The following is a 10,838-nucleotide window of genomic DNA, read 5'->3' as shown; positions in this document are numbered from 1 at the left end:
GCACCATTACCCCTATGTAAGACTATAAGATGAAACGGTCCAAGTACCAGTTTTGCTATTAGGAAAGGCCTTTTCATCTGTCAGACTGACTCGATTTGTTGTTTTGGAAACAATTATTTTTATTTTTATCGTTATATTTTTAATTACTTATAAATTATTAATAAAACATTATTCAAAATTAAATGATTACTTTCTAACTTATTACAATAACAAAAATTATGCAAGGGATCTTCAACAAACATGTATTTAACATATATTTGTACTATCAATAAAATCGAATTTATCTTCTTTCTTATTTTTATACAATTCATTCATTAAAAGCAAACTCTAACATTATAGAACATATTTGTATTTACAACCTATATGTTATTTTTGAACCTATATGTTATTTTTGAGCATCCCATCAAGATGTTTTGGACCTGTTAACTATATATGGCAGCTCCTAGAAAGTGTAAGGACCGGTATTCAGACACATAATTAATTAATTTGACTACTATATATAAATGATTAAATATTTTTTACAATCAAATATTTTTAGCACTTGATTAGCGGCTTTTGTAATTAACAAAAAGTTATCTGCGCCTTATTGGTTAATGGCTATGCATGCTGTATCGCACAGAAGATGGTAAAAGTACCAGGGTCAAGATCCTGGTAAATAAAAATTTTGATGTCAACTATTAATGTCAAGTTTACACACGTGATATACTTTTGCGGACCAATATTTCTTCCTCTCAAAGCATTTATTCTTTCTTCAACTAGACAATTATAGCTACTATCTAATCATAGGCTACATCCAAGATTAAACTTCACCGAAATGTTTATTATTTTCTCTGCATCAGTGATATTTTTTCAATTTTTATATTTTTTAAAAATAATAACTTTTAATAACATAAAATACTATTACACGGTTTACACCCTTACTTTCCAATAATATTTCAAATTTATTATTAAATATAGACCCGTCTTACCACTCACTTTTAATCCAATTTCAAATTTATTATTAAATTTATTATTAAATACATAATTAGTATGTTGTTCTCTTAGATTATTCATTGTTTATATTAGTAGACGGGAATATTATACCTCTTTTAATTGTTTTTTTAAATTTTGTTTTATAAATTATTTTTAAAAAATTAATAAATTTTAATATTTATATAGAAAAAAATATTAAAAAAATATCTTATGAAATTATATTTTAAGTAAATCTTAATAAACTGGCCAACAATACAAAATAACTATAAAAAAAATGAGAAACGGAGAGAGTACAATTTAAGAGTTCCAAGTGCAAGCAGTTCAACAACAATGTCCTAATGTATATTTTCTATGTATCATAAAATAAAAAATCTTAATGATTTAGTATCATTAATTTCTATATCAATTCTAACGAAAAATTTCATATTCATTCTAATAATAAAAATATATTTAAATTAGTCAAGGGAAAATAGCGGACACAAATAATACAAGAAATATAAAATAATCGGATCAAGAGTATAAAAAGAGAGTGATGTAGATTTTTTATTTAAAAATATGAGATTCTGTCACGTATTTTCTTTGGATGAATATACACACAGGTCCATAAAATTGGCAGAAGCTTCGAACTTATTGTTAGATACGACCTAGAAGCGAGTGTAAAATATTGTAGGAGGCTAGGAGCAAGTATTTGAGTGTACCTAACCAAGGCATTAAAGCTCGAAAGAGCGGCTTCGGTTGCCGATGGAATAAACTAAGCAAATGTTCTCCCAAAATTGACTTCAATTCTTGTTACAACCATGACCTAATTTCTTCATCCGCGTTTCATTGAATCCAATTTTTCAATGTGATAATATTTCTAAAAATGTTTTGACCCAGACATCATGGTTGATGTAATCATGTCTAAGTAGTGGTTTATTTAATTGAGATATTAGTGAATTAATAATTACATATATATTTTAATAAATTATATTGATTTTGTTACTATATTTATATTTTATAAATAATATTTTTTTTAAATTTCAATTAAATACAACCTCTTAATCTTTCAAAAAAAATACAACCTCTTAATTAATAAATCATCTAATATTTAATATTTTCTATAGGCAAGGCATTGTATAATTTAAGAGGTCGAATATAAATTATCTGATAAATTTTCTCTATAAGTTATAGAGAAAACTTGGATCTGTTAGTGACTTATATTGTCTCGCATACATTTATCGGCGCTACATCGTTCAAAAATTTAGGTAAACAATTTATCAGATGAATAAATCTTAGCGTACATACTTATCCACTATTAATTCACTACCTGATTTTTAGGATAAATTTCTAACCCACTTTCTCACTTGTTTTCCAATTTGTTACCAGTTTACGTGTAATTTAACAAATTCTTATTTGTAACTTAGCCAAATTTTCACTTTTTGCGTGTACTTTAACAAATTCTTATTTGTAACTTAGCCAAATTTTCACTTTCAACTTCATCAAAGAAAAAACTTCCTATATAATTTTGATTTTACAAAATATTTACCCTATAATACAATTATATATTAGTATGTAATATGTAACTTATATAAAATTATATTATGCCTTTATTATATAATTATAATTTTAGTATATACGCATTTGAGCCATCATATATAAATTTAAAAAATTATATAAGAGGTATCATTATATGAGGTTATATATTAAAAATATATAAAATTATATATTTAATATATATTTAATGTTTACCGGCCATAATTTTTAAATAAAAATAATATATATATTAATAATTATACATATAAATTATAATTTATAACAATATATATATATATAATTTTTATTAATATAGATATATATAATTTTTATTAATATATGTATATTAAGATTTTATTTGAAAACTATGAAAGGCATAATATTATTTTATATAAATTACATATTATATAGTAAAATATAATTATAATATGGTCGGTAAATATTTTGTAAAATCAAAATTGTATAAGAGGTGTTTTTTGGGATGAAGTGAAAGTGAAAATTTGACTAAGTTAATAAGAATTTGTTAAAGTACACAGAAATTGAGACCAGTGAAAATAAAAGAGAGAAAGTGGGTCACGTGTTTACCTAAAAACCTGGTATCAGATATCGAGAAGCAAAAGGTAATAATTTTATTTCCAACAATAATTCAACTGTCATCAGTATGTGATAAGGTGAAACGAACGTGCACATAGTTGACTGGCAAACTTTCTTGTGCTACCCGGTACCAATCTGGTACAACGAATGTAATTATCAGTGACATAAAATACTTCATTTCATTTCCGCGCAGATTTGATATTAATTGACGATATGCATATTAGATTTTACGTACATACCAGTTCTGGAATTGTTTAAGAATATTATCATATGTATAGTTTCCTGTTTTTAAGCGATATCGGCAGAACTCCAGATGCTACGTCATATTCCCACAATCGAATTTATTTTTTTTAAAAATTATACGATCGATAATGTCTTCCGGCAGTGTACTGTATAAATTTCTCATCGATATTGAAACATACTGATATTAAAAAAATGATCTTGAATCAAATGTCAATCATACAATAATGATTAAGATAAACTTTTCTTAATATGAACCTTGGAAAAATGTTCGTCAAACAACGTTGTTTGAAAAACACATGCAATGTATCTTTGAATTCAGGGGTCGTAAATTTCCTGTAAAGCAGTTGTATACATAAATAAATAAATAAATAAATAAATAATTTATATATATCGCCGGGTCCCCCATTAACAATAAATTTATTTATTTATTTATATTCCAGAGTCCAGGCTTTGTACATATACTGATATGCAAGACCAAAATTGACCCTGATCCTTTTTAGGACCCTGATCACCCTTTTAGCTGCAGGTAAAGGTAAATAATACACGATGCATTGAATTGTATCAAAGAATCAAAATCTCCAGAACGGAGACAAAAGTTTTCTGGCGACTTTTTCGATCTGTCATCATCAGTGGGGCACAATTACTTGGTGGTTTATTCGCTGGACACCTAAAGATTCTGAATATTTGATTAAACTACTAATCAAAAAAGTTTGGTGTTAATCTTCTATATATAAAAATTGGGTTAATTATCAAACTCATTACTGAAGTGAACAAATGGTATCAACTTCATCACTGATCTACACAAGGTCTCAAGTTACTCACTAAACTCGTTTAATGGTATCAAACTCATCACTGCCGTAAAGTAATGGATATTAGACGGAGTGACAGATTGGCGGTTGACGTGGCACATTAATAGAAAAGACAGAAAAAAAACAAATGAAAGAAATTAAAAAAAAAGTAGAAAATAAAAATGCCACATAATTTGAAGTTTATATGGAAATAAAGTATGCAAACTTTTTATTAAATTGATCTTAGGACATAATTTTCAATTTTTTTTTATATCACCAATTTTTTTAAAATTTTAAGAAAAATCTAGAGTAGTATATAAAGAAATTCATTTCGATTTTTAACACTTCTATTTCTTTTGGAGTTTCTTGTACCAAACAAAAACATGAAAAAAAATATATGTAAATTTAACATATGAAGCAACACACATTGTACAAATCTTCAAAAACAACACATAATGTTTAAAAATATTTTTTTGCCAACAATAATATTCACATAAATAAAATTTATTAAAAAAGAAAACATTTCAATATTATTCAAAAATAATTATAATCTAATAAAAAACATAAAAGTTAATCTTAATTGTTTAGTTAATTATATATTAAAATTTAGTTCCATACATTTATTTAGATAATTATATCCTAAAATCAATTTAATAAAAGTTTGCATACTTTATTTCCATATAAACTTCAAATTATGTGGCATTTCTATTTTCTACTTTTTTTTAAATTTTCTTTCATTTGTTTTTCTTCAGTCTTTTCTATTAATGTGCCACGTCAACCGCCAATCTGTCACTCCATCTAACCTCCGTTACTTTTTTTTAACGGCAGTGATGAGTTTGATAACATTAAGCGAGTTTAGTGAGCAACTTGAGATCCCGTGGAGATCAGTGATGAAGTTGATACCATTTGACCACTTCAGTGATGAGTTTGATAATTAACCCTATAAAAATTGGGGTCTAAATTCTCATATACACACGTTAATTCCGGATTAATATGATATTATCTTTTCAATATTGTAATCAAGTTCAGGCAAATCTATTTTTCATACTAAATATTTTTCGACTACATATATTTAAAATAAATATCTCTATCTTTTCATTTTAAGGCGGGACTTAGATTGAAACCACTCAAAAATACGATGTTTATTATAGCTTTGGACTTTGATAGTCGGCCAGAATAAATTACAGGTCAAAATGTCAGGTGTCATAAAGGGTTAATTATTAAAAAAATTGATTAAAAATATGTTTTATTATTATTAGACAAAGAAAAGAAAATGCTAATATTTTCTATAAATTTGCTTTTGATAAACATCTCTATTGAGGATATATTTTAATAGTATAATTTTTGTTTTCCCTTGCTATTCTATTATTTAAAGTTTTTTTTATTTCGAAATGGATACGTGGAGAATAGAAAGTTGACTAACAACCTATAATTGTTTATCATTTGGGTGAGAAGTAGTTTTCACATTTTATATATATATATATATATATATATATATATATATATATATATATATATATATATATATATATATATATTTTCTCTTGTTTTACATTTTCTCATGTATCAAATCTTATTAATCAATTACATTGCGATAACACATTGAAAATGGGCCAATTTGTTGAGGTGATCCCGAAAGTTCTCATCACAAGTTATGGTGAAAAAAATAGGTCATTGTTGTAGTATAATGAATCCTGCTGATAAATTAGATATATAAATTTAGTTTTTAGAAATACAAAATAAAAAATAATTTTAATACTTGTGTAAGATATATACAAATGACAATATCTCTAATAATAATATTAAAATCTGCTGTATATAAATATATCTGCAAATCAAAACAAGCTCTCTGTTACATCGAATTCTTAAATTTAAATATTTATCGATTCAAAATTGTCGATCAGTTATATTCAAGGAAGGTAACTGTGGATTTATACTACTCCCTCCGTACTTGTAACATTTTTATTTTTATTGGTCAAATTGACTAATTTTTGACCGAAAATTATAAGTATCTCTTTCATTATTTTAAAAAACTGAAAATTATATTTTAAAGTAGATTAAAATTTACATATTTTTTTTAATTTTTCAGTAGATAAAATATTAATAAATTTCAAAGATGATAACTAAAAAGACGGAGGGAGTAACTCAGTCACATTGGTAGTATATACTGGAGCATACAGATTTTCTATAACCATGAAAAGTTTAAACATCAAACATAATTGGTTATATATAATATAAACCCAATCCTTACCTGAGTATTTAATTAATTTACGACCATCATGATTAGGGTTCAATTGAATAGTCCTATACATGAACAATAGTTTCTGGGATATAGTTAACCTCTATTTTGAATGATTTAAGTGTTCGGTATAAGTTGCATTTCTAGATATGTATTCGTAACAATTGCTATGTTCATTTTAAAAGCACAGTGATAAATTTAGGGCCGGGAGGCAGCTCCGAGAGGCAAGAACCACCTAGGGAGGAGTTATCTAGACCTTAAATATTACGTATACCTATCTTTCTCTCTCTACGTGTGTATTTTGTGGTTTACAGAAGTTTTTAGTGTTAGGGTGTTATGCTCCACCACTAATGAATAATTTTTCGGTAAGTTTTAGGTGAAGAAGATCATGAGCTAAGGTATTGTAATAATATTGTATCACACACTTTTTTAATTATTGTGCACTAAGCCGGAGGTTTTCACGGAAACCGCCTCTCGACTTTAAAGATGGGACAGGACTACGTACATTTTACCCTACTCAGACCCAAGTTTCGAGAATACTGAGTACATATGTTATGGTATGGTATGGCACGTATATATTGATTCACAAGTGTTAGTACTTCGGTCTTTTTCAATTCTCTAGAATTTGATTAACCAGCTTTGATTAAATATTGAAAAATGTTTATATATTGTTTTAAAAATATATATTATATTTTTAAATTGGTTAACCGAATACTTCAATAACATGTTTTTTTTTTTAATTTTTATAATTATATAACATAAATAAATTTTAATTAAAATATAATTAATCTAACAAAAATAAAAAGAAAGGAGGAATATCAGCTGATAACATTGATGAATATTATAATTAGTGCTGGTTTGGTTGGACGTGGAAAGTATTTATTAAAACTATCTCGTAACTATCTTGAATAACTGAGGTGTATATGTATTTAATTGTTTAAAAAAAGGTCTAGCTGATTATGTCATATATGAGGTAGGGCTTTTGGTCCTTTACATCTCCATCTGACGATAATTAAAAGGTGTTATGCGCCTTTCTAATTTGATTGCTCTCCGTCTAAACGAGTGAAGTGTATTGAATTGACTAATCAATAATGTACATACATAAAACGAGTACATGGAACTAGTACTAGCTATAAGGATAATCAACCACCCTCCCATATGTTCTCTGCAAATAGAAAATGTATATTCCATTAGAGATAAGTAAACAAATTTATTTAAATTAAGTACTATACCGTGGGTACCTACCCCAACCCTCTTAATTTTTTAAAATTATATTTACAATATTGTTGGATGGGGCCATGCTCATGTGAGTTGAAAATTTTCCAAGTATTTTGCTGAGCAAGTGTGGTATAAATATTAGGCAAGTCTGGTGAAGGGTCATTAAAGTTAAACCTCCTTATATACAGACACTCTCTATTGTACTAATACAATTATCAGAAAGTAAACAGTTTAGAGAAAATGGCAGCAGCTTTCAAGAAATGCCCTTGGACTCCTGAAGAAGACATGCAGCTAGTGACCTATATCAGAAGATATGGCATTTGGAATTGGAGCCAGATGCCTAAACATGCTGGTAATTTCCCAAATCTCATCTTCTTATGTTTTTCTTCATAAAATGAGAACCATGATTTTACTAAGCTCCCACAAGAATATCTCTAAATCTATATGTCTAGCCATCAGATCTATATATCTTTTCTTTTCAATACCTTGCTTTCTCTAGCTAAGAATTTATGCACCAATAAATTCTTCCCATTTCACTATTTTTGTATTTACCCCTCCTTACTCCTGACCGGAAAGTACTGTTACATAAGGAAAGTCTCAGAAGACATCGGTAGCCATACCAAAAAAATTGCACTAAATCAGGCCGCCTTTACCAGTCATCTATAGGTTTTAACTCAACAAATTTGGAATGGGGAACCAAAAGTTCAGTTACTCTTCCGATTTGTCCTAATTAAGATACTAACAATGGCATCACATAAAATGGCTTAGAAGTGGTGTTCTTATCTATTTCATGAATTTGGGCTGGTATTTCAGCTGTTATTGATATGACAAGGAGAAGTTTGCAATGTGTACTCATCAAAAGTATTTTATTCTTAATCAGGCCTGTCAAGAAGTGGGAAGAGTTGCAGATTGAGGTGGATGAACTATTTGAATCCGGAAGTTAGACGTGGCAACTACACTCAAGAGGAAGATGAAATCATAATCAGCCTGCGCCATATTGGAGTCGGGTATGTATTGTCAATTAGTCTATAAATTTAAGCCTATTTCACAGCTTTTGGATCTGGATATTGATGAAGATTGTTTGTTATCCAATCGTATATAACTAATTAAGCGTCTGAGCCTCTATATACTAGCTGATAATTTGCTTGCTAATTATTCAAAAACCTCTTGGTGGAGTCCTTCTGCCTTTGATTTTGGTTTCTTCGGGCCCTTAAATTTTATAGAGCATTGCTTTATCCTTATGTAACAGTACTTTCCAGCTTTATAGAGCCATTAAATTTTTCTCATATCAGTGGAAGGAGGGGTACTGTTACAGAAATTTTGGATTCATTTTTTTGGGTACATTTCAGTTCAGCTTTATTTATATATAAAGCTGGCAGACCTTCATTATCTTATCCACTAAGACCATAACCGAGAGAAAACCTAGCACATATCATATGTATCTTCACCATTTTTTCGCTTAATTGTCAGAGCCTCCATTCTGATTTTTCACAATTAAGGCCAAGCTATTTGATTTGGGCTGCTTCGTATTGGTATTTATATTAATTATATGTTTAATTTATAGATAAAAAAATTGTCAAACCTCCATACCATTTCTTTGTAAATAAGGTTCAGCTAGTAATTAACTTGTGCTGCTTCACATTTGTATGCATGTCTTTCTTTAGGCATATTCTGAGTTACCTCAATTGTAGGGTTTCTTTTCAATTTTGCTGAATTAGAACCAAAATCTGATCGAACTTAAGGTCCACTAGCTATGAGAACTTCAAATTCCATACAATAGATTCAGTATTCTAGCAAGTGTTTGCTATAAAATGCATGAATATATAGCTAGGTAGTCAAAATTAGTAAAGGCATATTTTGTGGTCTGGCCCTTAATTAATTTAGCTGTCAAATTAATTTCTAGAATCAAGTAATGTATATATGCTAATTACTCCAAGATAATTACTAACCGGAAGTCCTTGGTATGTTATATAGTTGGTCTGCAATTGCAGCAAGGCTTCCTGGACGAACTGATAACGAAATCAAAAATCGCTGGCACTCCCACCTCAAGAAACGAATAGCTAACAATGTGGTGGAAGTCACTGAACCAAAAATAGAGCAAATAGATTCCACAACAGATACACTAATGACATGTGAATATCCAAATGATTTTGTTGCTCCCGAACTTCCTAAATTAGAAGAGATCTATGAAGATGATCCTATCCCATCCTACGCGTCAAACAATATTGGAGCTTCCTCAATCTCAAACAACAATATTGCTCCTCCGGCTTATGTAAGCAGTGCTGATCCTCACATAAGTTTCTGGAGAGAGCCATATTCGTTAGAAGATGTGTATGGTATTGATCAATGTGCAACATATGTTGATCCTGAATTCGGAATGCCACGGGCTGAAGATTGGTTTGGAGAGCCTTTTTATCCATATTATGAAGTGCTATACTGAAGTTTTTGCTCAGAGACAGTGAGAAATTGCGCAGATTGAATTGAGATATGACTCTTGCTCATACTTTTGTGTGTGATCTAATTTTCGGTTTGTCTGTGTGTTTGTGTATATATGTCATAGCTTTAATTTATTTGGAGGAATATACTGGTAATTAATCTATGTGAAAGCATACAATGCTATGCGCAAAATAATTAAATTAGTGAAACAGCTTGATATACAATGTGCAATTTGTTTTGAAAAGGTTTAATATGTAGTTCGTTGTCATCATGATCTTAGAACATTGAAACAAGTTTATATATATATATATATATAAGTTATCTTGATCTTGATGCAAGTCCTGTGATTTTATGTGACAACGTATCATCACCATGTATACATTCTTAGTTTCATGCCAAGTGCAATACACATGTTTATAGGTAGGTCGATTCAGCTAAAGAAATAAGAATCAGAGATGAGTTTTACTAAGAAATTGTGGTCGCAATACAATACACATGCTTGACTGCTTGTAGGTAGGCCGATTCAGCTAAAGAAACAGGAATCAAAAATGAGTTTTACTAAAAGATTGTGGTCCCAATTTTAATTATTAATTAAGTTTAAATACCAATTCACTTGAAGAAAATCTGGTATTGATAACACACTTGTAAAATATAATATTAACCTTCCTAAAGTACCGTAAAATTGACTGTCACATAAAATATTGCAAAGAAATATTATTGTAACACTTGTTTATGAAATTAACTTGTTAAAATGAGAATTGCAAATTAGCAATAATTAAACTTAATCAACTTCTTAAATTTAATTTAAATTTTAAAATCAAATATTATGAAATATG

General features: G+C 28.5%; 1 protein-coding gene across 1 annotated transcript; it reads left to right on the top strand.

The window, feature by feature from the left end:
* Positions 1–7,569: 7,569 nt before the first annotated feature.
* On the top strand, positions 7,570–10,270 carry LOC108192684 (transcription factor MYB14). Its single transcript, XM_064085956.1, has 3 exons — positions 7,570–7,918; positions 8,447–8,573; positions 9,541–10,270. The coding sequence occupies exons 1-3, from the start codon at positions 7,807–7,809 to the stop codon at positions 10,004–10,006; spliced, it is 705 nt and encodes a 234-aa protein (XP_063942026.1). The 5' UTR covers positions 7,570–7,806; the 3' UTR covers positions 10,007–10,270.
* The last annotated feature ends 568 nt before the right edge of the window (positions 10,271–10,838 follow it).

Source organism: Daucus carota, chromosome 1, assembly GCF_001625215.2.
Source record: "Daucus carota subsp. sativus chromosome 1, DH1 v3.0, whole genome shotgun sequence".
Taxonomy (NCBI): Eukaryota; Viridiplantae; Streptophyta; class Magnoliopsida; order Apiales; family Apiaceae; genus Daucus; species Daucus carota.
The sequence above is the reverse complement of the archived record's forward strand: the minus strand, read 5'-3'. Positions and strand labels throughout refer to the sequence as shown.

Excerpts from the sequence above, each read along its gene's own strand:
- LOC108192684 (XM_064085956.1), top strand. The coding sequence starts at position 7,807 with ATGGCAGCAGCTTTCAAGAAATGCCCTTGGACTCCTGAAGAAGACATG. Across the intron at positions 7,919-8,446 it reads CCAGATGCCTAAACATGCTG|GCCTGTCAAGAAGTGGGAAG; the intron begins GTAATTTCCCAA and ends ATTCTTAATCAG. Across the intron at positions 8,574-9,540 it reads CTGCGCCATATTGGAGTCGG|TTGGTCTGCAATTGCAGCAA; the intron begins GTATGTATTGTC and ends TATGTTATATAG.